The sequence below is a fragment of the Cynoglossus semilaevis genome, chromosome 10 (genome assembly GCF_000523025.1).
Source record: "Cynoglossus semilaevis isolate Cse_v1.0 chromosome 10, Cse_v1.0, whole genome shotgun sequence".
NCBI classification, from domain to species: domain Eukaryota; kingdom Metazoa; phylum Chordata; class Actinopteri; order Pleuronectiformes; family Cynoglossidae; genus Cynoglossus; species Cynoglossus semilaevis.
The window spans coordinates 14368301-14392423 of record NC_024316.1 but is presented as its reverse complement, the minus strand read 5'-3'; the positions used below and the strand labels follow the sequence as shown (position 1 = coordinate 14392423).

The window sequence follows — 24123 nt, the reverse complement described above, 5'->3', positions numbered from 1 at the left end:
TTCATCAACTCGTGGCCCCATTTTTGTCAACCTGGAAAAACCATCACTCAACAGAGGAGGTGGACTCAGACACAACCTATGCCCCACATACAAAGCACTCATAGGAACAATATCCAAAAGATTCTCCTCAGTTTCCAATAACAAAGAGGCAGGTGACCGAAACCGTTCTGATGAGGACCACAACGACCCATCGTGTCGAAAACCTCTTCTTTTAGAAAATTCACGTCCAATTACCTAACAGAACTCTTCGACCTTGACCATGGTCTGGATGACTGAGAATCTTCATAGACCAGCAGTACCACTGGAAATCTTGGGGGCAGTGTTGAGCAGTATAGCTCAGGTGAACCCATCGATAGAACAGCAGGAAGGAGACGTCAGACATGATGGAACGCACCACCGCCGTCTCCTGCACTGACTTTGTTCGGACCTGTTTCTGATCAGGCGCGTTATCAACACCTCTTCCACTGTCGCCATGAAGTCAACATCGCCTCCTAGTGGAGGTATTAGCTTATCAGCATAGGAGCAGAAATAGGAGTACATATTTGGTCAGTGATGTCTGAAACGGGCGAACCTGAAAGGAGCATAAACCAGGCTTCACTCTTCACACCACCGAACAGAACAAATACATTTCATACCACGGGGTCATTCATATTTGGGTCCGAGTGCTTAGAAACAAAAAAAGTTAAATAAAAGAAATGTAGGAATTTCCTACATTACTCGATCGCCACGGTCTGAAACTAGAATGTTGAAATGCTCGTTAGTTACTGCAGTGTTGAGGACGGTGGTGATGATGTTGCTTGTAGATACTGTAGTGTGTGTATGTGTGTGCGTGCGCGTGCGTGTCATAAAACCTTCATCCTTTAGCTCACACAGATGACACAGATGTCATGCAGATTTGTCTGCTGCATAAACACTATGATGATGAAGATGACTCAGTATTAGACGGCACCGTGCTGTGCCGTGTGAAGGACAGTGTGTAGATACGTGTGTGTGTGTGTGTGAGAGCGTGAGACATGCGCAGCTTTGGAACCAAACCAGGAAAAAAAAAAAATAAAGGCAATTTATTTTTATTTTTTTACTTTTTTTTTAAAAAAAAAATTAATAAAGGCAATTTATTTTTACTTTTTTTTTTTTTGCGTTTTTCCCAACTTTAGCACCATATAATATTTTGTATTTGTAAAACTCTATAGTAAACAATTATATATAAAAAAACACACATTTTAGATTTTTGTTTTATGACAATCTGACACCGAGTTATCTTTTTATTGGTTTTATTTGTTAGAAAATGAAGAGGGTCCGTGTGTGTGTGTGTGTGTGTGTGTGTATTGTTTAGTTACCTAAACTAGAAGTGTCAACTTTCACGTCAATGAAAATTGAATACAATGAAATGAAGGAAGGTTGTCTATTTTTACTATTTTGTCTTATTCCAGACCGATGGAAATACTTTAAATTTGTATTTGAATTCCTGCGAAAAATCCTTTGTTACTGATTTTATGACATATTTTTCTAAAATGCCTCTTTTTAAACCAACATAACAAGTAAAATTGTCATCTTCAACCCTGAACCGGAAAATTTCAGCAACAAAAGTTGCAAATATTTTTCCAGTTTTAAAGGATTTGTTGTGTTTGTGTTTGTGTGTGCAGTACACAAACGGAAGTTTTATTTCTCTCTTATTGGAACTCACTACCTCACGTACTGTTCTTTATATAACAGACACTTCTTTATACTTTGGAGTGAGTACTTCATCACAGTTTCAAACCATTATCTTCGTGACAGTCTCTGTGTCGGAACTTCCTCTTCAAATCAGCCAAATCAGACATTACTATTGTGGGATTACAGCAGACAGTCGCTCCTGTGAGGGACAATTACAGGAAATACTTCAAAATTCAGTAAATATTGTGCTTCACGTAGAACAGTTGTTTGTAAAAGTTTTATAACGAAACACCCTGGTCTTAGTTTTCTACAGCAGCAGTCGGTAGTAAATACGTTTTTACACTGGTTTCTCTTCCTGACTTAATCCAGACTGGGATTACAGACTGTGTGGAATCAAACCCAGAACCTTCTGCGTGACGAGCTAGAATCCTGTCTCGAGTAATTGAAAATAGAATTAGCACACTGGTCAAAAAACAAAAGCCTTTGAGTAAAAGTTAAAAGTTTACATCTTTGACAGCTGGGTTTAAGGCCGGTGTCAAAGACGGGGGCGAGGAGCCCAGGGAGAGAAGTTGTGTTCAAATGATTTGTTTACAATAAGAAAAGTAAAAAAAAAAACAAACAAACAAAGTACAACTTCATTTTATCATCTTTACAAAAGCATAATGATCAAAAAAGAAAAATATTGACAACTTCATTATATCATCTTTACAAAAACATAATGATCAAAAAAGAAAAATATTGACGGTTTTTAATCCTCTGATGTGAGTAATTTTTTCCAGAATGTGAATGTGTTTGAGTTGAGGTTTATGTAACCGGCTTGTCCGTAGCATTCCTTACCAACGTGGGCCAGAACTTTCAATTCTTTTATTTTCTTAGTGTTAAGATGAGTTTGTTGAACAAAAAACATCAATCACAAAGAGACTTGAGGTTTAGAAGTTTGCGAAGAGATCAACCTTTTCCGTTGCAGTAGACATGTGTTATTGTGTTGTTGATCATGTAGAGAACAAATAAATAAACATTACTTTTTTTCATTTACTCTTTTTTTGGTTTCTCTCTCAGTGGTGAAGTGGAGTTGGGCTGTGGGATCAAACCCAGAGTGACAGCTTAACGCCATCATTAACCCATTAACACCTGTGTTCGTAGAATGTTTGTATAATGGCTAATAGACAACAAGTTCAGATCCTTTTAACTGATGTTTCTTAATTTTTTCTTGGATTAAAAACAGATCTTTACGTCCTGAGAGCTAACAGTTACTGACTGAGACAATGTTTATTCTTAGTTTACAGTATTTACATGAAATAAACAGTCACTTTCATCTTCATCGTTCCTCAGGTGTCATTCGTCCACAGTTTCTACATCAGGAGTTCTTCTGAACACCATCTCTACCCACTGAGGTTGGAAGTTGTGCTGGAGATGGGATTCAAACCCACGACGTAGTAGAGCAGGCGCGGAGCCCCGTCTTCTTTACAGAGGTTTTCTTTTTTTTATTGTTTTTGTGTCAGTGCGTCTGTGCCTCAGTAGTTAGAGTTGTGAGTAGCAGTGGAGTCGGCTGGTAAAGAGCATCTGGGCTGCGATTGGCTGTGACAGAAGAGCAGGAGGCGGAGCTCCGGGGAGATACTGCTGGAGAAAGCTGAGTAAATCCAGGGGTTGGTGCATGAGTTCAGACTGGCCAACAACATCAACAAGGTGAAGACCACACCTGCACACACACACACACACACAGTGTTAATGCTGGTACTTACACTGGAAAACTCCTCTGCCCCCCTGACTTTTAACCCAGAGTGAGTGTGTGTCCTTATTGTATATTTTTGTCTATTTATGTCTTTAGTTTGATCATGTATTATTCACAAGGTGCAGTGTATTTACTAAATGTTATTTGTATGTAATATATAAGTACAGTTTGAGTGTTGCACATTATCATTAGTCTCATGAATGAACTGCAGTATTTAAAAAAAAACAATATACTGTAGATATTTTGGTATTTTGTACAGCAATTACAGCAGTAATTCACCTTCCTCTCCTGCAGGTGGTGCTATATCTACACCTCATGTATGAGTGGAGTGCAGACAGAAGATTCCCCAGACCTGCAACTGGGGACAGACGGCAGCCAAGAGAGTGTGTGTGTGACATCTAAGGTGAGATTAAAAAGTGTGGGGCAGTTGGAGTGAAAGTGCCCCACCTGCTGGCTGGCAGAGGGGTTTCTCCAGGAACTCCTGGACCACAAGCCTTAAACTTCTAATTAGTATTCAAATGAACGGTAAGGCTGCAAGCACAGCACCATTGACTTTCAATGACCTGGTCTACAACTCACCGTTCTGAGGGGGGTTGGGGTCCCAGGCGGCCCACAGTTGGACACAGAAGAACGGGGACCAGCAGAGTGAATAAACAATCACTATGACCAGCGTCATTTTCACAGTCTTAGACATGGCTGCTGACACCCCTCCATCACGAAAAGCGGGGGGGTTGTGCGTGGGATGGCAGACAGCAGAGGGCGCTGCAGGGTCAGACGACGCCTCCTGCTGCAGGTCAGCTGCCAGGGCAGAGACACAAGGGTTTCAGGACCAACCATGTGTAAAACCACCAACCTTCCACACTGTCTTTTCTCTTCATTGCTATAAAAGAACATCATGTTTTGAGGACTTACTTTTTTTTTTTGTCTGTGTTACTGTGTAGTGTAGTAGCACGCAACGTCTGTGTGACTCCTACCAGGTTGATCAGCACTGAAGCTGCGACGATTACAGATCAAACTGACGGAGGTGGCTGTGACGGGGCCCAGAGGAGGGTGCTGACAGGTGGACTCTGGGTCGTAGCTGGTGCTTCCAGCTGGGTTGTTGTTCAAAGGAGCTCCAACGTCCTGGGAGACGCTGTACTTCCCACTGTTGTCTCCCCCTTCACCCGCTCTCTGGCTGTTCTGTCTGGATGGAGGAGGAGGCGCGGCCAGAGACACACGACAATCTGACTTCAAATACAGACTGTTGTGGATCTCCTTGAAGATTCGGACCTGGACGGAAATAAAATGGCATCCGATAACTTTGTCACCGACTGTAAATATTGAGAGTACTATACTTTAAAACTATTATGAGAAAAACTTGAATGACGTACTTTATCGTCTAATCCTCATCACAAACTGCAGTTGTTTGGCTACTACAGTATCCAAGCGGAATAGATAGAAAATCATACTGGAACCTGAAACTGTTACTAATGTGAGAATGTGTCTGCCTGTGGCTCAGTGTAGCATTCATGACATGATTCATAATTCATTACTAGGCAACGGGGAATAAAAGTACATGTGATCATTCTGACTGTCACAGTGTCCCTGTCCTCTGTACCTGGCACACGGTGATGGTGAAGGCGGGGAGGATGAAGACGGCCAGGGTCATCCAGGTCACGTAGGCCTTCAGGCCCCAGGACTCGGCAAAGTTTCCCCAACACTCATACACGCCTGGAGCTACTTCAGAGCGGGAGAAAATGAAAACCTGTAGAGCAGTGTGGGACAAACATTCATGTGACGGCGTCTTACTTTGACTAAGTTTGATTATTCATTTGTTCATCTCTTATTCATCCTAGTTTTTTATGACGAGGTACAGCTTAGATATATTTGTATGTTTGCACATTCGGTTTGTTTTTTCTTGCTATAAAGTTATTAAATTTTTTTAAACAATTAATCATGAAGGAAAACGTGAAATATATTTATTAAATTGGACTTTTCACACCCCAACTCTAAGTATTTGACAACAGGTTGTTTATCCTGACCATATATTTTCCAGTTCACTTTGCCATGTATTTTCTACCTAAAAAAACTAATCTCAACATTCTTTGTCCCTAGAGTTTAGTGTGTGTTTTCAGTACAGTGCCAAAACTTTCAAAAATGTAAATGATCTTGTCTCGACTGACTTATTCTTCAATCTTCTACCTGTGGCAGACTGAGCAGCAGTGACAGTACCCAGGCCACTACTATGAAGTGGTTACAGCGTTGGGTTGCACCGCTTCGGTGCGCCCGAAGGGGGCAGCAGATCGCATAGTGGCGGTCCATTGTCATGGCCACGATCATATAGGAGGAAGCGAACATGCCGAGGACCTGGAGGTACTTCACCAGTCGACACAGGAAATCCGGACCAGGGAAACGGCCCCTGGCGTCCCAGACCAGCTGCGGCAGCACCTGGAGAAGAACAACAGGCGGAGAGAAGAGGGAGATCTGTCCCGAGGTCGCAGTACGTTGTGGAAAGAAAATGAAAAAAAGATTCCAACTTTTGCAAATTCAATGTTAAACTTTTTTTTTTTTATAGTTTTGGTTCCAACAGAGGTTGAAAAACAATGTATGTGTACAAGGGTTAGTCACAATGTCCTAAGACAAATTGTAACAGTTTTATAGCAGTATCGTAGACAAACGATTTACTTAATCAGGTTTTTCAACCCTGGAAAATTAATGAATAACTAATGAACATAAATTACATTTTTTAATATTTTTTGTCAAAGCTTTTATACTGTCATGAATTAATATATTTGTAATTTTAATTTTATTTATTTTCCACTGCGTACTGTGTTACCTGAAACAGAGCAACCACCAGGTCAGCCAGACACAGGTTAAGCATGAATTGGTGAAGTGGATTCCGGTGTCGTCTCCGCTGCCGCAGCAGCACCACCAGCACCAGGCTGTTCCCCAGCAGGGCCATCACCAAGATGACGGCCAGTACCACCACCTCGGCCACAGCTAGCAGGTTGTCACGCTCCACATCTGTGCCGTTAGCACTCGCCGCAGTCAGTGGCTTGACAGATCCATGGATGGACGAGTCTGTTACCGTTGAGGCTGACATAATATCTAGGACAGACACAAGTACATGGAATCAACGTCCACACTGGTAAGTCCATTTTTTTCTGTTCTTATTAATGTTCCTCTAATATTTGAAGCCTTGACAACAAACAGTTTTTATGTCCTGACAGTGGGATTTGCTGCCACATCTGTGGCAAACAAATCAAAAAGTGTTGTTGTTTTTAGCTGCAATGCTGCCATCTAGTGATTTTCACTTTTATATACAGCCGTTTTCCCCAAAACTATTTTTAGGGCACACAACATTTGGCTAAACCCAGGCATTGCGTTATTGGGTTTTTATTATCGGAAGGAAAACCAAAAACGACTCTTACAGATATTACATAATATGATAATATCTGTAGGTCGATATTATCGGTCACCCCTAGGTTATGCGGTAAATAAACATTTTTTGTTGAGGCATCATTTAAAAAAAAAGCATCATAGACCATGTATGAGAAACAGTCAACATTTTCTGTCAACAAGTGTCTGTCTCTGTTTGGTTCTGTAGACATTAGTTTATGTGACGTGGCCTCGTGTTCATGGGATCAATGATCAGTGATGATGTTCGTCATCAGCACGTCCATTTAGACCATGAACTCTGAAATCTTTTCTCTGGAGTTGTCGAGCCTCTGACCACGTTGCCCGTGACCTGACCTCATTAGTTACCAAACATGAATGTTTGTGGTTAATTAGGCTCTACAGCCTCCTCCTCCCTCGAGCGTAGCCAGGAATGCGTCAGTGTGTTCGCTGTCATGCTTGTGGTCGAGAGTGATGCAACCTCTGCTATAATGAAGCCTGTGTCTGTGTGTGAACCATACACACTTACACACTTGTCTATGCATAGAAACAGTTTAATGGCCACGTTAATTGGGAATCAGTGAGGTATTTAAGAATTTGACCAATCAGTTTTCCACACGTTTACGGTTCAGCTGACACACAACGACACTCTCCCAGAATATGTGTTTGCCTGGGTGTAAAAAAGTAGAATTAGCTTCATAGTAAAGTTTTTCAACATACATATATGTAAGTATATATTTATATATTTTTTATTTATATTTTATTTAATATACTATTATATGTATGTAAAATATATATGTAAAAGTGTTTTCATGCTGGTACTGAAATATGGAAAGATTGTTTAAACAATTATTGAAAACATTTTAAAATAATTAAAACAGCATTTACGTTACGTCATTAGGTTACGTTTGGTTAAAAAATAATCCTCACGTCAGCTTGGATGTTTGTCCACTGATTTTGTTTGTTTGTTTATCCAACAAATTTCCTTATGAATTAAAAGCTTAACGTTAATTAGGTTTGTTTATCCAACAAATTTCTTTATGAATTAAAAGCTTAACGTTAATTACAAAACCCCTAATGAGTTTACAGTAGTCACTGCACAATAACAAACAAGTTGGTAACGTGATATAGTAAAACCAACGAAACACCGTCGCCTCTCGACAGACACACAGGTGAGGTTGACAAAGTGTAACTTCAGAATAGAAGAAATAAGCACTTCTGCAGAACGGTACCTAAATAAAGAAAGAGTTAACCTACAGATGTTAAAGCAGGAACATGAACATGGAAACTTCCATATGGAAATTTATAATAAACTGATAAATAATAGTAAAAAAATATATAGTAACAGTTACAAAATACACTAGAATTAAACAAAAAGTACGGGTGTCGTTTCTCAAAGCTGCTGAAGAACTGACGTTTTATGATGCAACAAAAACCAGAACTAACGACAGCACAGTGAAGTGTTTAGGATTCAACAGCTGTTGTGTTACAATGCTCTTCGAATTACAAACAATGAGGGCATTAAAAAAAAAAAATCTAAAATTATTCTCCTTCTAACCACGCTCATTTACAAATGAATCCAAAAAAGAACGCCTCTGTTAAATTGCACAGAGGCGTCCGCTGCCAAACACTACGTTCCATTATTCTAACCTGTGCCAAGTGTTGTCCAGAGCCGCTGCTTTTTTAACAAGCTGTCTGAGTTCTGACGGAGGTGATACTTCTCCAGGACAAAGGTCACAGGGTCAGCCGTCAGCCGTCAGCCGTCATCGGTCTGAGCTGGGCCTTCTGGTGCATGTCTCCTCAGACTCTGGTCCTCAGGACGTTGAAACGGTCTGATCTGGAGCAGACACAGCTGAAGTAGGAAACCTCCAGCTCATGGTTGTTCTGCAGCTCGATGACTTCAGGTTTTAGCTCTACTGGAGCAACTCAACTTGTTCCACTTTAAACAAATGAACAACTTCTGAGCCTGCGAGGAGTTTTGCACACTCATGTTCTAGTGTTGTGTTACCAAACAATTAAAAACAGGAAGAAGTCATGGCTGAATGCCAACACCAGTCAGCAATGGCAAGTACTTCATTCAAATACTCTGTAAATACTGTGTAAATACTCAAAGGCTGTTCATTAGAACCTGCTGCACTGATCTGTTATATACAATATTTGTATTTATTTAATCCTTACTTTTATGTACATATTCTCTAAGGCAGAGGTCACCAATCTTTTTGAAACTGAGCTCTATTTCAAGGGCACTTAGTAATTTGAAGAGCTACTTGTTCGATACAGACTTCCTGAACAATGTTATAATAATAAGTTCTGGGACATACGATAGCAGACACTCTCCTTACCATCGTCATTGCACCCATTTGAATATCACTGCAAGTGTAACTGACTGGTTTTATTTTGAGAACATACCCCACAGGCACCTTAGGTAGTCCATGGGCACCACGTTGGTGACCCCTGCTCTAAGGTGATGACAGTTTACCATCACCTGGCTCTAAACACTTGGGCTGAGTTCACACTGACGTCACCCTAACACCCACAGAGCGGTGACATCTGTGTAACAGTTATGAATTCATGTTCCTCAATGACAAAGACAATTTTGTCCTTTTAACTGTTTTTTTTGTTGTTGTTTTTTTTTGTTTTACAACGGGCCCAAATATCAGCCTTTGGTGACTATATATATATGTTTGGGAAACAGAGTGGAGAGAAGTCATATAACTCTCGGACATAACTATTTATTTACTAATGCTAACGGTTTTAATACCCTTATGGAAGTACGCCCATAATGTCTTCAAATGGAGGTTTTTGCTTGAGTGTTCCTTCATGTGTTGAAAAAAAATACAAATTAATAATTCAGCAGGTTCAGCCTTATACTGTTACTGGAGAGATTATCCTGTTATCATTTTATCCCATTCTCTTTTTGGGCGATCTCATAAAAATAAGGTTGCAGATCGTCACCATTTTGAGGTGGTAAGAAAATCAAAAATAATGGAAGATGATCAACTTACCCCGTCTTCATCCTCAGAGTCCTGGGAAGCATCTGTAGGAGCTTCAACAACCTGATCTGCTGTTGTACACAAGAGCTGCAACCACGCTGCGTCAGGGTCGCGTTATCTCCTCCCGCTTATTTCTCTGTGGCTGACCTCTGCCAGCTCATGTGTCCTCTCCTCCCACCCTGCCTCCACTGTCTCCTTTCTCCCTGCTCTTCAGTACGTCCCTCCGCGTACCTCCCTTTAGCATGACCAGAAGCAGACTGATGACAGAGTGGGGTTACCTGAGTGGAGAGTGAGTGTGTGTTGAAGAAACGACGTGACCCTTTGACAGGCTGCGCTGCGAAATTGATGTCATTTCCTGCGGATTCTTCAAATGTTGCCGTTGGTCCTTCCAGGGTTGACGCCCGTGTAAATGTCGGTGTATGTCAAAAAAGTTAATGAGATTTCTGCTATTAGCCTTTCAGGATGATCAAAGACCTGTGACACAGGCACTACACTAATGAGAACATGTGGGTTTGAATCAGGGGGTGGCAGAGAGGTCGCAGCACACCGTGTCAAACGTTGTAAACAGATGGGTGTTCAGCTGCACCTCTTCTACTTCTCATCCCTCACCCAGTGTTCTTCTCCAGCGCACATCTCGTTCCATTTTTTTTCTTTAACTCCCTCTGACAGGGCAGTCATTTATTTGCTTCCCCTCAATTTCACTCTCATTTGAAGGACCTCCTAATTATTGGGGGGCCCATTGGAGTGCACACCGAAGTATGAACACATGGGGCCCCGTCATGCTCTCATTCGCTCTCCTAATGTCACACTTGGCTTTCGAAAATGCACGATTGTTGCTGCAAATTGGTTCATTCAAAAGAAATTAAAGAGGAAATATGCTGTTGTTGTAGGAAGGTAACAGATAGATAGATGATTCTGAGTAAAGATCTACCATATTATGACTAGGCTGGGATGTAGCATGTTAACAGTGTTTAAGCGTTTATGATAGTGATTCGTACTACATGGTGAAACAGGGGCATCTCAGCAGTGGACAAATTCCTTTAATTGGTCTGAAAACAACAATTATTTTTTACTGCAAATTATGTCTATAATCGTCAATTAAAACCTCATCCTTTTGTGTCTTTCTTCAATTCCTGCAGGTTCACCAGCATAGTGTTTAATTAAACCAGCACACATTAGGTAAGTAAACTGTGAGTTCCATTTATATTCAGTATATTTACTTTATGTGACATTGTTTGGTGCATTGTGCAATTTTTGTAAAATGTAAAAACAATAAGTGGCTCAAACACATGTTAGGAAACATGAAAAACTGAAAAGAGGAAAATAAATAAAGAAGATAGAAACTTGTCAACAGGACTAATATAATGGGTTATTTCTAAATGTATGCTGCTACAACAGTTTAAAGAAAGAAAGTCTTTGCAATGAGGAAATTATTTTTTCACTAACAGGTAAATGAGGTACCAAATGTACTTTGTTTTGGCAACAACAAAGTCAGAGGGAAAAAGGGCGTTTGAACAAAGAGCACGAGATAAAATTAACAAAACTACAAACACAATTAACAAACACAAAACACACAGTTGCGGCACTTCTGGCAGACGGTTTCCTTAGTTTTGGATTTGCCATGTGATGTTTTCTTTCGTTGTCTTTCATGACTTATCTGATGATCTTATTTTAATTCAGTGATGAAATTTTCTTAACATTACAACCACTGTACAAGTGTAGCAGTCAAACAGAAGCATGTTGGCTCTCTGTGGAATACAAAGAGCTGCAATTACACCCGTATATGACAAGACCAAACCACACAAACACCAATACTTCTTACAGGGTTTTATTATAGGGATCAAACCACCGTCCAGAACGCCTCTAATATGAAGTCAAGTTGAACGACACCTGTGACAAATAATTTGAATTTCTATCTCGATTTTAAGGATTTGCAGAAGTAATGTGTTTGTTTTCATTAGGACTGATGTAGTCAGGTCTGCTGTCACAGGACACCGCACAGTACCTGTCTTTCAGATGCTTCGTCGGGTTCTGAACTGCATTCATGATACACTGAACCACCTCGGAGGTGGAGCTGTGCCCCCCCAGGTCAGGAGTGAGCATCTGAATAACAAAATACACACAGAGACAAATCGTGGTTATTTACTAAAACTACAGAACCCCAGGAGGTACGATTGAGACGGCCTCACCTGAGTCTCTGTGACAGTGGAGAGGACGGCTCTGCGGATTGTGCTGGCGTAGTGGTGCAGCCTCAGGTGGTCCAGCAGCAGACAGGAGGCCAGCAGCATGGCTGTGGGGTTTGCCGTGTCGTGTTTAGCGATGTCCTTTCCTGTGTTCCTAGTTCCCTGCACAGTCAAAGGGTTGCGTTATGATAATATCTGTCTGTTTTTTTTTTTTTTAATTTCCCTCAAATGTTCACTTTCAGTGGTAAACTATACCATCAAGGTGGGGCATATTCTGCATTTAGTTCATCGTTACACCCCGCGTCAGGATGTGAGTCTGAACCACATTAACTGGAAACAGAGACATGTGTGAACGTTCTCACCATTTCAAACACAGCGTACTCCTTCCCATAGTTGGCCCCGGGAACCAGACCCGGCCCTCCAACCAGACCTGCACACACATTACTGACAACGTTTCCGTACAGGTTTGGCATGACCATGACTTCAAACTGCTGAGGCCTGGAAACAAGCTGACACACACACACACACGCACACACACACAGCTGTCGATCATGTTTGCAGAGTAAGTGACTGTTACCATCTGTACGAGAATAAAGATTGGGTTTGTTTAATCCTCACTGTAACTGTGTGAGTCAGTATGACATCAGGTGCCACCTGATCAATGGGACGTTTGACACAGTGTTAAAGAAGGCGGCAGTCACCTGCATGGCAGTGTTGTCTACAATCATGGTGTCAAATGTGATTTCAGGATAACCACTGGCGACCTCCTTACAGCACTCCAGGAAGAGGCCGTCACTCAGCTTCCTGCTCCAGGGACCGCAGACACATTAGCATGTGGCCACAGGTTGTTTTCCGTACACAGAAAAAGAACGATTCAAATACCAACGGGGTCAGAAACTGACATGATGTTAGCTTTGTGCACAGCTGTCACCCGTCCACGTCCGTTCTCCCGAGCTGTTCTGAAGGCGTAGTCGGCGATACGTAATGACTTTGTCCTGGTGATGATCTTCAGACATTCGACAACTCCAGGAACACTCTGCACAGGCAGAAACAGGATTAAATGATGACGCTGAATCTGCTCTGTTCGGACAAAAAAGGTGAAGCTCAGGTTCATCACAGAAAACACATTTTGAAGACGCTATAAAAAATATAACACACACTAGTTTATTGTGCACCGTGTGTTGCAGCAGGTAAAAACATGTTTTGTTCGTGAACTTGTATTTTATTCTGCTTCTCCATCTACGCTTCAAAATAAGTACCAGGTCTAAACTTAAGGCTGCAGTACCGGCTCCAAGACATCGGGGGGCAGCAATTAGACAAAAACAGTTCTACAGATACGGTGAACCTTATGTACCTCGTGCTCCAGGCTGCTGTACTCGCCCTCCGTGTTCTCCCTGATGATCGTGATGTTGATGTTTTCGTGGCGGGTCCTCACTCCAGGGAGAGACTGGCAGTGCATCACATTGGCATAAAGATCCAGAGCTGTGCTGCAGTCAGACAGGGAACAGACAGGAAGTCTCAACCATCAAGTGATTCTTCTAAATCAGTGGTTCTCTGTACAACCAGAGAAAACATTGAGCTCTCTGAGTACCACCATGATGACCAACTTTAGAATATAGCAGCGTAGGCCTTCACTATTAGCTTCCACCACACAGGAGAGGTGTATATAAAAGTCTATGTTTAAATGTTGTATTAATCGTGCATGGCATGTTTCAGATTTAGTCAATTGAAAATGTAAATTAAGAATTTTCCCCACGTACCACTACAGAGCGCTCGCGTACCACAGTTTGAGAACCACCGATCTAATATATACAACCAGTTTTTGAAGTGAGGTGCCCCCCCCTCACTAATTGGTATGAATGATTTCATCAGACTAATTCGTAATTAGGTGTGAGCTGATAATCCAGTTAATTTGACTTTTCCCACGTCTCTCCTGATGATGAAGGATCATAGTCACTGAGCTCATTATTTAACAACCTTCCAGTAAGTGACAGGTTTAATCCTCTTATCTTGTTTATGAAACGTCAGCCTGCAGGAGCAGAACTACTGTAAGTCCCACCTTTTCTTCTTTTATTTCAATCACATGATTAATGGGAACACATAGTAAACTGCACTCACCGGAGCAGACAGTTTCGGGACTTGTAAGATGGCGGCGAGTCGTGGTTGGTCTCAATGTTACCTATAAGAAGAAAAAAAAACAACAGCTCATATATATACGTATACTTTACATAGTCATAAACAAATCATGTATAATAGAAATTAAAAGAAAACATCCATGGGTTCGTTCTGAAACAGTCTAGACCAGGAGTGGACCCAGAGGCCACAATTGTCCTAAACTTGAACACGGGGTCCTGGTCAGGAGCAAATGGATGGAGCCTTCATGTGAACTAAGATAAATGACATGTAGAAATCATGCGTAAAGGCTATACTTTTAGCATTTTCTACGCCATCTATTGGGGAAACTTGGGTATTGCATGGAAAAGGCAGAAGTATAATGATAATATAAATAAATTATATAATTTGGAAAAGCTTGGCTGGCCGGGTTAATAATCTGAATGGGCTGCATCCAGCCCCCGGGCCATAGTTTGCCCATGCCTGGTCTGAACTGACCTTTTAGTGCAACACGGTTGCGTTTGATGGCAATAATGGCGTTATTGATGTCAACTTCTGAGGCCTTGGTGGAGTCAATGTCAATGACCTCAAAGTCCACTGGTACACAGCAGATCCTGAAAGGAGAAACAGGTGACTGTGACAGAAGAGATTTATTTATATTTATTTCAGTCTCATGAGTGTCTTTTTGATGCCGTTATGTTCATTTCTTCTCTAAAATTTTTCCCCTGAAGGAAATAGAAAACATGTCCATTCTTGGTATTTTCTGTTGTTATTATTATTATTATTTTGTATAACTCTCTGCCAAAATATGCCGGATATTGTTTTTCTAAACGAGACTTGGACATTACCTGAACATGTCCTGTACATGTTGGGCCAGTTCTGGTCCGATGCCATCTCCAGGAATCAGAGTCACTGTGTGTCTTCCTCCATATTGTGCAGGTGGAAGCTGCATTTTACACATTTTACACACACATACAACTTACTTAAAACTTTTCTTTTCTTGTACAAATACGAAGCAGACATACCACTTTTGAGCATGTATGGGAGGAGAAGAGTGTAAGTTGTCATTAAATTGAAACCGCAAGATCGTTGCGTTATATAACATTCCTGATCGGTGGTTCTCTGTGTGTTTTTTTTTTTAATATAAATTGTGTGCTGTGGTTCACAAATGACAGAAACACTATAGTAAACAGTGTGGTGCTGAAGGACAGCGACACTGACCCACAGAAGAGGTGAACAGCCAATCAAGTCCGTCCGTATGCGGTGGTTAACCAGTAAAGACCACTTCACCTCATACAGTATAATGAGAATAACTGACCGTCTTACCCTGGAGGACCAGCTGCAGAACAGACGTCTTAGTGATCCAGGCAGAAAGCGGGCTGTCATGTTCACTCTCACCGAGGACCTAAGGATGGATCACGGTGTCTGCCCGCCGCTTATCCCGGTTTCCTTCCGTCAGGTCTTTAAACTTTGGATGTTCGTACTTTTCCACCTTACCCCGCAAGTTACACAGCGTGTAATTGGACAGCCAGATCCTCTGATCTTTTTCCCCTGTCGAAAGCGTTGATAAGTGACGTCATCAAAGCGTGCAACTTTTTTCGCTGTCTTTGATCATCATTGTCTATTCACTCCTTCGGCATTTCCTCATCATTTTTCCATCGCTGGTACTTCAAGTCGTGGAGGACGTCACAGAATTCAAACGAAGAAAGCGACAACTTTTAACAATACAGTCACTTGACATGGGATCTTGTTTATTTCCCCCGTGGCTTCAGGTATCTTCTAATTCTACATTCGGTAACAATGAAGGATAAAAGAAACCAAGTCTTTGACTGCTGAGGATTTAGCTGATTAAAGTGAAGATTCATTTGTTTGAACTTGTAGAGGGCAATAAAAAAAGCTACTGCTTGCAGATAATAAATAATTCAATATTAAATAAAGGAACAACCCGATTTTGGTAATGAATAACAATGCATTACAAACAAATGTTTGCATGTGATAACTAATGGATTAAAGAGACTACAGTGAGGTAAGGCAGGCAAAGCAGCAGTGATGTAAAGTCACCCTTCTTAGTGGAAGAACATCAAAATCAAGAGCGATTAAAAAGTAAAAAAACTAGCTTTCAAAGCCGGGAACAACAGCATAATACTGACGAAAGCAGGTAAAAATAATTAAACATGCTGGAAAACTGTTTAGTTTAAGAAGTTCTTTATTCGTGCAATGGCGAAATTTACATTGTTGACAGCAGCAAAGGTACAGTACAGAGTAAAAGAGTATATTTTCATGAGATATTACAGCTGAGATAATAAATACATTGACTAGTGCAAATGATGATAAAATACAGAAAAAACAGATTGTGAATAATAACAGTAGCAAATAATTTTACGTATTAAGATTTAAACCGCGATACATAAATTGAACAGGTGAGCGATGTTGCACCTAAAATGTAGATATTGCACATACTATTGTTATTCACACAAGGGAATGCTTGGTAAACAGTAAGAAAAGGTTAAAAAGCCAAATGTAACACATCTTCACACTTGGCAGACATATATTAATGACGTTCGTCTACGCAGGTGAAGATACCAAGGAGACGAGTTCTTACATGTTTTAGAGACGCTTTGACCCGGTCGATTCTCTCACAGCCCTAGATGCCGTTAGTTTACTTCACAATACTATTTATGTTGGATTTCCTATCTATCTCATTGGTTCGAATCACTTCATCGATGTATTTATTTTTCGTAATTATTAAAGACTGGTTATAAATGTGCCTCTGTCATTCTTATGCCTTCGTCAAGAGGAAAAACAAACAAACAAAACAAACAGAATTATTAAGAATACTGCTGCGCTGAATACAACCACTGGGAGGCAGCAAAGCTCCAAAACAAAAAACGTTATTCTACCTGTTACACCATTCGGTCATTTTATTCACCGAGAAAAAACAAACTAATTTAAGTCGCAAGTGTTTTTATTTACACGTTTTACAAAAATATAGTTTCTTGATATAATAACACCTACTTTGGGTGACAATGAATTTCGGCTTTATTTACATCAGCGACCGCTTTTTAAAGGTCTACTTGCACGAACGTGCGAACCTGTCTATCTAACGTGTAAATACCCTAACAGTTTTCAAGGTTTCCAGTTGAAACACTTGTAGACACCTTGAAGAAATTCTACTCTTCAATTTTTTTTAATCCCCGTTCGTCTTCGCCGGCGTTATACTGGGAGATGTAGGAGCTTTTGCCGCGGTCTCCACCGTATCGTTAGTACGACGTGCTCGGTTGTAAGACAACATTTCCCAGCGTTCTTCGCGTCGGCGCCTCCTCCCCACGCTCCCTCCGCCTTCTCTCCCACTCCACTGGGCCGCGAGGAAGTCGCAAGATGGCTGATGTCGTTTGGAAGTAATGTTCCCCTCTGCAACATGAAGCCGTGAGTGTAGAAGAACGCGAGGGAGGCACCATCGGGCGTTTGTTTTTATTTTCTTTAGTTCATTTTATTTTATTTCGTCAAACATCCATCTCATTCCGCGTCGTGTCCACCCGGGACTTGTCTTCGGGAGTTGACGCGTCAAATCACGCCGGGGACCCTGCCAGCGGCTAACGGCTAGCAACACCATTAGCAAATATCGGCAGAGTTCGTCAGCCACTCTGTCATACAGATTGCAATTACCGCTGTTTTTAATTTACACGATTTCTCCGACGACCACCGAACTGCCCGCTAAACACACTGAAATCTGGCCCGAGTTATCTAAAAATATATGTCAAAAATATTCAGCCTGAATCGATTTTTAAAAGCTCCTCGGCTTAAGATCATGTCCGGAGTGGCCATCCAGCCTGTAGGTTGCTAACTAATGCGCAGTGTTGACTTAATTTTATGTGCAAAATTCAACGGGAACATTACTTTTCATACATTTTGACAATAATATCTGTCAACCTGCTGCTTTTCCGTTACTTACTGTCAACCACATTTCGGAAGCAGGTTGTGTTACAGTTAAATTATGGGCGCGGAGAACTTTTTCTGACTCGGTAGCTGCACTGGCCTTGCTGGCACTTCACCAAAAATCCACAGGGATGGACACTAAACGGAGGAGCCACGACCACAACTGAAAGAATTGGCTTTTTAACCTGAACACAGCAGCGTTGGCCGACACGGTTGTGTAGCTGTGCGCGGTGATTCATTTCACAGGTCTGACAGATAAGTAGTTTTGTGAGGTGAACTTAAGTACAGTTTAGCCTACACCGGAGACTAGTTAGCTTGCCTTAAGTGCACAGCTAGCTGCAGTCTCGACCCACATCTCATTATAAACACGGCGTACAGAACGTATTCAGAGCCCGCTCCCGGCCAAACACACAGGCTAAACAACACCGTCATGGGAGTGCAGGGTTTTCAAGAATATTTAGAGAAGCGGTGTCCCGGGGCCACGGTCCCCGTGGACCTTCTAAAGCTCGCCCGTACTGCGGCCCGCCAGCCACCACACCACCATCATCCACACCACCACCCACATCACCCCGGGCCCATGCCTCCCCCGCCCCCGCCTGCCAGGATCCTCATCGACGCTGACTCCGGCCTGCAGCGCCTTTACGGCGGATACCAGACGGACTGGGTCTGTGGGGGCGAGTGGAACGCCATGCTGGGATACCTGGCCGCCCTGTCGCAGGCCTGCCTGTACCAGGGTGGCCTGGAGCTAGTTGTGGTTTTCAACGGCACTTTGGGGAAGGAGCGCTGGCCCGAGTGGGCGCGGCGAGCTCAGGGCCAGCGACAGACGGCGCAGCTGATAGTCAACCACGTCGGCAGCAAGGCCACCCCGCCTCCCCGGGCATGGTTCCTGCCCCCGGCTTGCCTCAGCCACTGCGTCCGCCTCGCCATGTTCCGCTTCCGAGTGCGGGTGAGCAAAGTGATAATGGCTCTGTCAACTTGCTATACTCTAATCACTGGATGCCTTTCATTTGCAACAGTTGCCTGTTATTGCAGCACGTCCATTTAGTAGCTTAGAGCATGCACATTCACTGCTTTTGATTTGGTTTGCAAGTGTAAGTGTCTGTTTCCACAGTTTAAAAAGGAGTCATTCTGGGCTGTCAACGGCCCTGATTTATATTTGCCCTGACAAAGATGTAAAGCTGAGTTGTCTCTCTGAAGCTTTGTAGTGTTTTGATTAAAGTGATTGTGTGAAAGGTGTCACAGCAAAAAAGGCATAATATTCAGGAGTTGACCAGAAATAGCCAAAATATAATACAGTAATTTAATGAACCACACGAACTATTTAAATAAGCCAAAGGAAGTATGCAGTATTTGGTCTGTGCTCATCGCCAGAAATGACACATTTATTAATATTCAAATTTGGGAGACAGACCGGTGCTTATCAGGATGGAAAGGTATGTCAGTGGAAAAAGTTTCCCATTAGATGGCACTGGTGGGACTCAAAGGATGCAAAACTGTTGATAAAACCCAAACAAATGCCAGGTGGGCTGATTCAGCGGGATTAGTTAATCTTAAATAAATTATTGGACCTTTTGTATTTCACAAAACAATTTGAACATAATTTGAGTCTAGTTTTATGCTGAAAAGTTTTCAAATAGGAGGTTGTTTTTTTTAATCTATTATAGTGTTTTGTCACAGCAACAGTGGAGGTGAATATTTTCACAGAACAGTGAAGCTCCATATTATGATGATTGTTGGTTCTTCAGTAGGCAGTTTCTGAATTTAAGGCTTGATTTTGTTTAAAAAGGTTTTAGGGATTTAAATGATTATGCTTATACAGAAAATGTTATGTACTACCAACTCCTGGACCAGGATATAACAACCAAGGGAAAGAACAGAGTTTTTGTTTGTATAGGTGATGTCCCAAAGAATAAATTATTGGATATCTCTGGTGAAAAGTCTTTTGAATATCTCTCATAAATTCTCTGTGTGGTTTTGATCTGTCAGTCGTCGCCTCCTGGTTAACAGGCTTGTGAATCCTTATCCAGAAATATCAAAAGCTCATTGTACAACGTGACCTACTGTAGCCTATATATTACATAACATGAACTCGATGAACCTCTTATTTATTGTTTAAGTACTGTGGACTGGCTCACGCTGTTGAAAAAATGCTAAAGCAGTGCTGACTATTTTAATTCATTATTTACTTTTATTATTCTATTTGTCCTTATGAAAATGTATCACAATTCATGAACCTCCCTGGAGTACACACAGTGTATTTTGTCTCAGATTGAAATACATTTTAGCTCACTGTGAGGTGTTAGTTTGAAGTAAAAATTGAGTTAAGAAAAATAAGATGTTACATTCAGTTATTATGTGTGAATGCAACAAGTTAGGCATGTTTTTTTTTCCATTTGGTGAAGGTTGTCTGACTTTTTGCCTTTGATTTGTCTCTCAACCCCCATGTGTTCTAGTATTAAAAATAGCAACGCTAAGCTATCACATACGCTGCCACAGAAAGGGTGTCTGTTTAAACAGAAGCCCACCACATTTCTGCACACCCCGTTCTGATACATCACGAGGGTCATTACTCACAGATAATGTGGAAATCTGTTTTTTCTTTATCTTTTTTTAAATCTGAGAAGCAGTCACTGCACCCGCTGCAAACTGATGCCTGCTTAAGTTAAACAACTTATACGTAACATTATAATTTTATAAGACTAAATTTGTGAAATATTTGAAAGTTGAAAAAGGGGGATATAAAGTTTAAATATGTACATGTTCATATATGTACATATGTAAGATGCAAGTACACTAAAAGATGTAACTACTGAGAGATTATTGGAAGTAGCATCAATAATTAATAAAGACATTTTCTTTTTTTTTTGATAAGAAAGAGCCACAAGTTGCTTGCCTTTACCAAACTGAGACACTGAATTAAACATTTCACCTGTGAAACTGTAAGGGATGCAGATATTAGCAGAACAGACAGTTGATGATAAGTGTTAATGATCTCTTCATTCATTAAGTCCTACCAGATTTTGTGCTGACTCACTCTCAGTGACACAGGACTCAGTGCAATCATACATGAAACTGTTGCAAACCCAGACACAAGATGGCTGCACTGCATTCATACAGTATATATATTTTTTTCTCCTTACATTCAAACTTTCATTCAAATGTTTCTATTTTATGGCATACTTGAACATTTCGTTTTTTAATTATTAAATTCAAAGACAGGTATCAAAGTGTAACAGAGCTTGGTCACACAGGTTGGTTTGTGCTGAAATGTTTTTCAGACTTGCTTTAGAAAAGACAAAATCCAGACTCCCTCATAAGAGTTATCGAATAAAAATGGGGAAAAAAAGAAAGTAATGATGCATTCTCAGGGGACAGTGACACCCAAAATTTTTTTGTGTTCACTTTACTTTTTGTAAACTGAAAATATGTGAGGCTGTCAAAATGAATGTGGGATTTCCAGAGCTTTGCTGGACATCTGAGTCATTCTGCCTTGATTTGTAATCCATTACACCATCAATGTTTATTACTTTAATAGTTTTTTTTATTCTGGTGACAACATTGAAAAGAAACTGACAATTTTTCAAAGTAAAACATTTTACTGTGATAACCAATAAATGGCAAAAACAACATTACTATAAATTAAACCTTTATTGCAGCATGTTACATTCCCTCACCTGGTGTTTCTGGGGACACATCAAAAATTGAATCGACTGTCTGAACTCGTTACTAATTTTATTGGGCTGCTTTTCTTACTTTGAGTTACTAATTTTATTGGGCTGCTTTTCTGAAGTCATACTGAGTTTTTCCTTTCTACATCCACAGGTCGTACAGACTTTGGAGGACCACCACCAAGAAGTGCTGTCTCTCTACAGGGACTATGCTTTTGCTGGTCTGATTGCTCAGGATTCTGAGTTTGCCCTCTGCAATGTACCTGCCTACTTTTCCTCGCACGCGCTCAAACTGAGCTGGAATGGCAAAAACCTGACCACACACCAGTACCTGCTGTCTGAGGCTGCCAGGCAGCTCGAGCTGAAGACACAGCACTTGCCCTTATTTGCTGCTCTGCTGGGTAAGAGACCGGTCATCTTACACACACATTTTCTTTTATTAGTTTTAGACATTAGCTTGTTAAACAATACAGTAAATGAAAACAATTTCTCTCCTTCAGGAAATCATATTCTGCCTGATGAGGACCTGGCTGCCTTTCACTGGAGTCTGCTGGGACCAGAACACCCACTAGCTTCTCTTAAGGTATTATTTGATTCTCTGCTTCCAAACATCTTACATTACCATCTACACAACTTACTGTGTTAGGTATAGAGTCCTAGCTTAACTAAAGTTTTAACACAGCAAGGTTTTCACTTCTTTTTTTATAGTGTACATTATCCTGTATTCAATCTTTACTTCTTCCTGTTTTTGACCTTATTTTGCTTTTGCTGACGTCAGTGGTTTTGATGTACACACACACACACAGTTTTCTATTTTGCTACATTTACACACTATATATATGTGAAAGGAGCATTTGTATTTTTTCATACATTCACACATTCTACATGATCTAGTGGTCATTAATGGAAATATGACTTTTTTATGATAGCACATGTATTTAAAGCTGACCAACTAAATGGGTCTTTTATTTAACCAATGACTATTGGAATCCACTAGCACCATTGTTATCCAATTCTACACAAGTCTCATTTTAAGATGAAACTTGATGTAATTAAAAAAATATATTGTTTTTTACATTTTTAAATGTATTTAATATTTTAAACTTTAGTTAAAAAGTTCCAATTTTAATTGTATTTAAGTTTATGGTAAAAAAATTAAAACAACAAGTGATTGTTGATAAGATACTGTACCTGCAGAAATGTAATTTAAAAAAAGCAATAGAACAACAAGTGATTGTTGACCTGCACCTGCAGAAATGTAATTTAAAAAAAGCTATTTGGCATGTAGGGTTGGGTGCTAATTTTTTTCAGATCTAATGCACGATATTCTCCACAATAATTTTACCTTTGGTGCACTGCTATCAAACACCATAGTTAAATTTTTTACATTCTGAAAGTTTAATTGTCGTTCTGCAGCTGGTTTTACTTTATCATAAAGTGAACTTGGAGAGAGCAGCTCATGTGCCACCTTTATGCTCAACAGCCTGCCACAGTTGAAGAATAATTCAAGAGAAAACCATGTAATGAAACTAAACTAATTATGCTGGTCCCAAGTGCCGGCAAATGAGAGGTGTGTCAATGAGAAGAGTGAAACCTGAGCTCGGGTAGAGTGCTGCTCCATCTCAGTGCTCAAAGCATCAGCACAGTTCTATTAAACGTCTGCCCCAAACTTTATTTTTACCAAGTACTAGTGGTGGGAATCTCTGGGTATTTCACAATTCAATGTGATTGTGACAGTAAGGCATTCGTTTACAACTATGGAATTATTATAATACAGTTAGTTTTCTTTTTTTCGATGTTTTTTTTTCTGCATAGTTTAAAATTGTCACAGCAATAATCGCAGTTGTCTGAGAACATTTATTTCATTGCACAGCTATGTTATCGCTGCACAGAGAGATCTTGTAAAAAGTAAACATGCTCTTTCAAAAGTGAATTGACATCAAACAGTTAAAGCACATCGTCACCGAGAGCCACGAGAGCTTTACGGTCAGATGTCAGTGCAGGAAAAATAATCTTGAGTTCCCTTGACGATGCTTGATTGCTGTTGACACACAAAACATCCAACACCACTACACCCACCAGCAAGACAATTGTTTTTCACTCTGACTGTTGTGTCCTTCCTCCAGTTCTGTTGAACCACACTTGACAACCTTTGCAATGGTGCAATAAGACCTAAGCCTGGAAAGAAAGAAATGAACGTGAATCCGAACAGTTGTGTTGTTTGTTTTGTTGTGACAGGTGCGAGCTCATCAGTTGGTGCTGCCGCCCTGTGAGGTGGTGATCAAAGCGGTTTCAGAGTACGTCTCCTCCATCAAAGACCTGGGAAACCTCGATGCCATTGCCAGAGATGTCTTCAAACAGTCACAGGTAATTCTTCTCCTTGGGATTGTTTCTGTTTGTTAGTTGTTGAAATAAAATATGATCTACACATGTACCATCACTGACCCACTGCTAAAGATGCAGGTTTCCTT

General features: G+C 40.8%; 2 protein-coding genes and 1 long non-coding RNA gene across 5 annotated transcripts in view; 2 read left to right on the top strand and 1 right to left on the bottom strand.

Moving 5' to 3' along the window:
* Positions 1 to 200: 200 nt before the first annotated feature.
* LOC112487634 (uncharacterized) lies at positions 201 to 12804 on the top strand. 2 transcript variants are annotated; one of them, XR_003050916.1, is made up of 6 exons: positions 201 to 500; positions 2986 to 3339; positions 3680 to 5864; positions 6210 to 6512; positions 10893 to 10932; positions 12685 to 12804. It is a non-coding gene; the product is annotated as an uncharacterized LOC112487634 (long non-coding RNA). The 2 variants fall into 2 exon arrangements; XR_003050915.1 differs by having other exon boundaries at positions 3680 to 6512.
* On the bottom strand, positions 10943 to 15628 carry LOC103385211 (isocitrate dehydrogenase [NAD] subunit gamma, mitochondrial-like). Of its 2 annotated transcripts, XM_017036040.2 has the most exons (11): positions 15375 to 15626; positions 14897 to 14994; positions 14547 to 14662; positions 14055 to 14115; positions 13291 to 13423; positions 12839 to 12972; positions 12638 to 12740; positions 12299 to 12445; positions 11943 to 12098; positions 11759 to 11856; positions 10943 to 11643 (listed from the first exon to the last, which is right to left on the bottom strand). In XM_017036040.2, exons 1-11 carry the CDS (start codon positions 15432 to 15434, stop codon positions 11628 to 11630), a joined length of 1122 nt encoding a protein of 373 aa, XP_016891529.1. In that variant the 5' UTR covers positions 15435 to 15626; the 3' UTR covers positions 10943 to 11627. The 2 variants fall into 2 exon arrangements, with proteins under 2 accessions (XP_016891529.1, XP_008317235.1); XM_008319013.3 differs by having other exon boundaries at positions 11569 to 11856; positions 15375 to 15628.
* A 1443-nt stretch (positions 15629 to 17071) lies between these two features.
* fam120c (family with sequence similarity 120 member C) overlaps positions 17072 to 24123 on the top strand; it is a 20534-nt gene continuing 13482 nt past the window's right edge. The window contains exons 1-4 of the mRNA XM_008319016.3: positions 17072 to 18930; positions 21807 to 22053; positions 22153 to 22235; positions 23891 to 24019. Coding sequence (XP_008317238.1) covers positions 18415 to 18930; positions 21807 to 22053; positions 22153 to 22235; positions 23891 to 24019 — 975 coding nt within the window. The 5' untranslated portion in view covers positions 17072 to 18414. The remainder of the gene's footprint in view (positions 18931 to 21806; positions 22054 to 22152; positions 22236 to 23890; positions 24020 to 24123) is intronic.

Bases quoted from the DNA above. Each gene is read 5' to 3' on its own strand.
- LOC103385211 (XM_008319013.3), bottom strand. From the start codon at position 15,434: ATGACAGCCCGCTTTCTGCCTGGATCACTAAGACGTCTGTTCTGCAGC. The intron at 14,995-15,374 runs GTAAGACGGTCA...TGTAAAATGCAG, and splicing joins TCTGCAGCTGGTCCTCCAGG to CTTCCACCTGCACAATATGG. The intron at 11,857-11,942 runs GTGAGGCCGTCT...TTTGTTATTCAG, and splicing joins CCACTGTCACAGAGACTCAG to ATGCTCACTCCTGACCTGGG.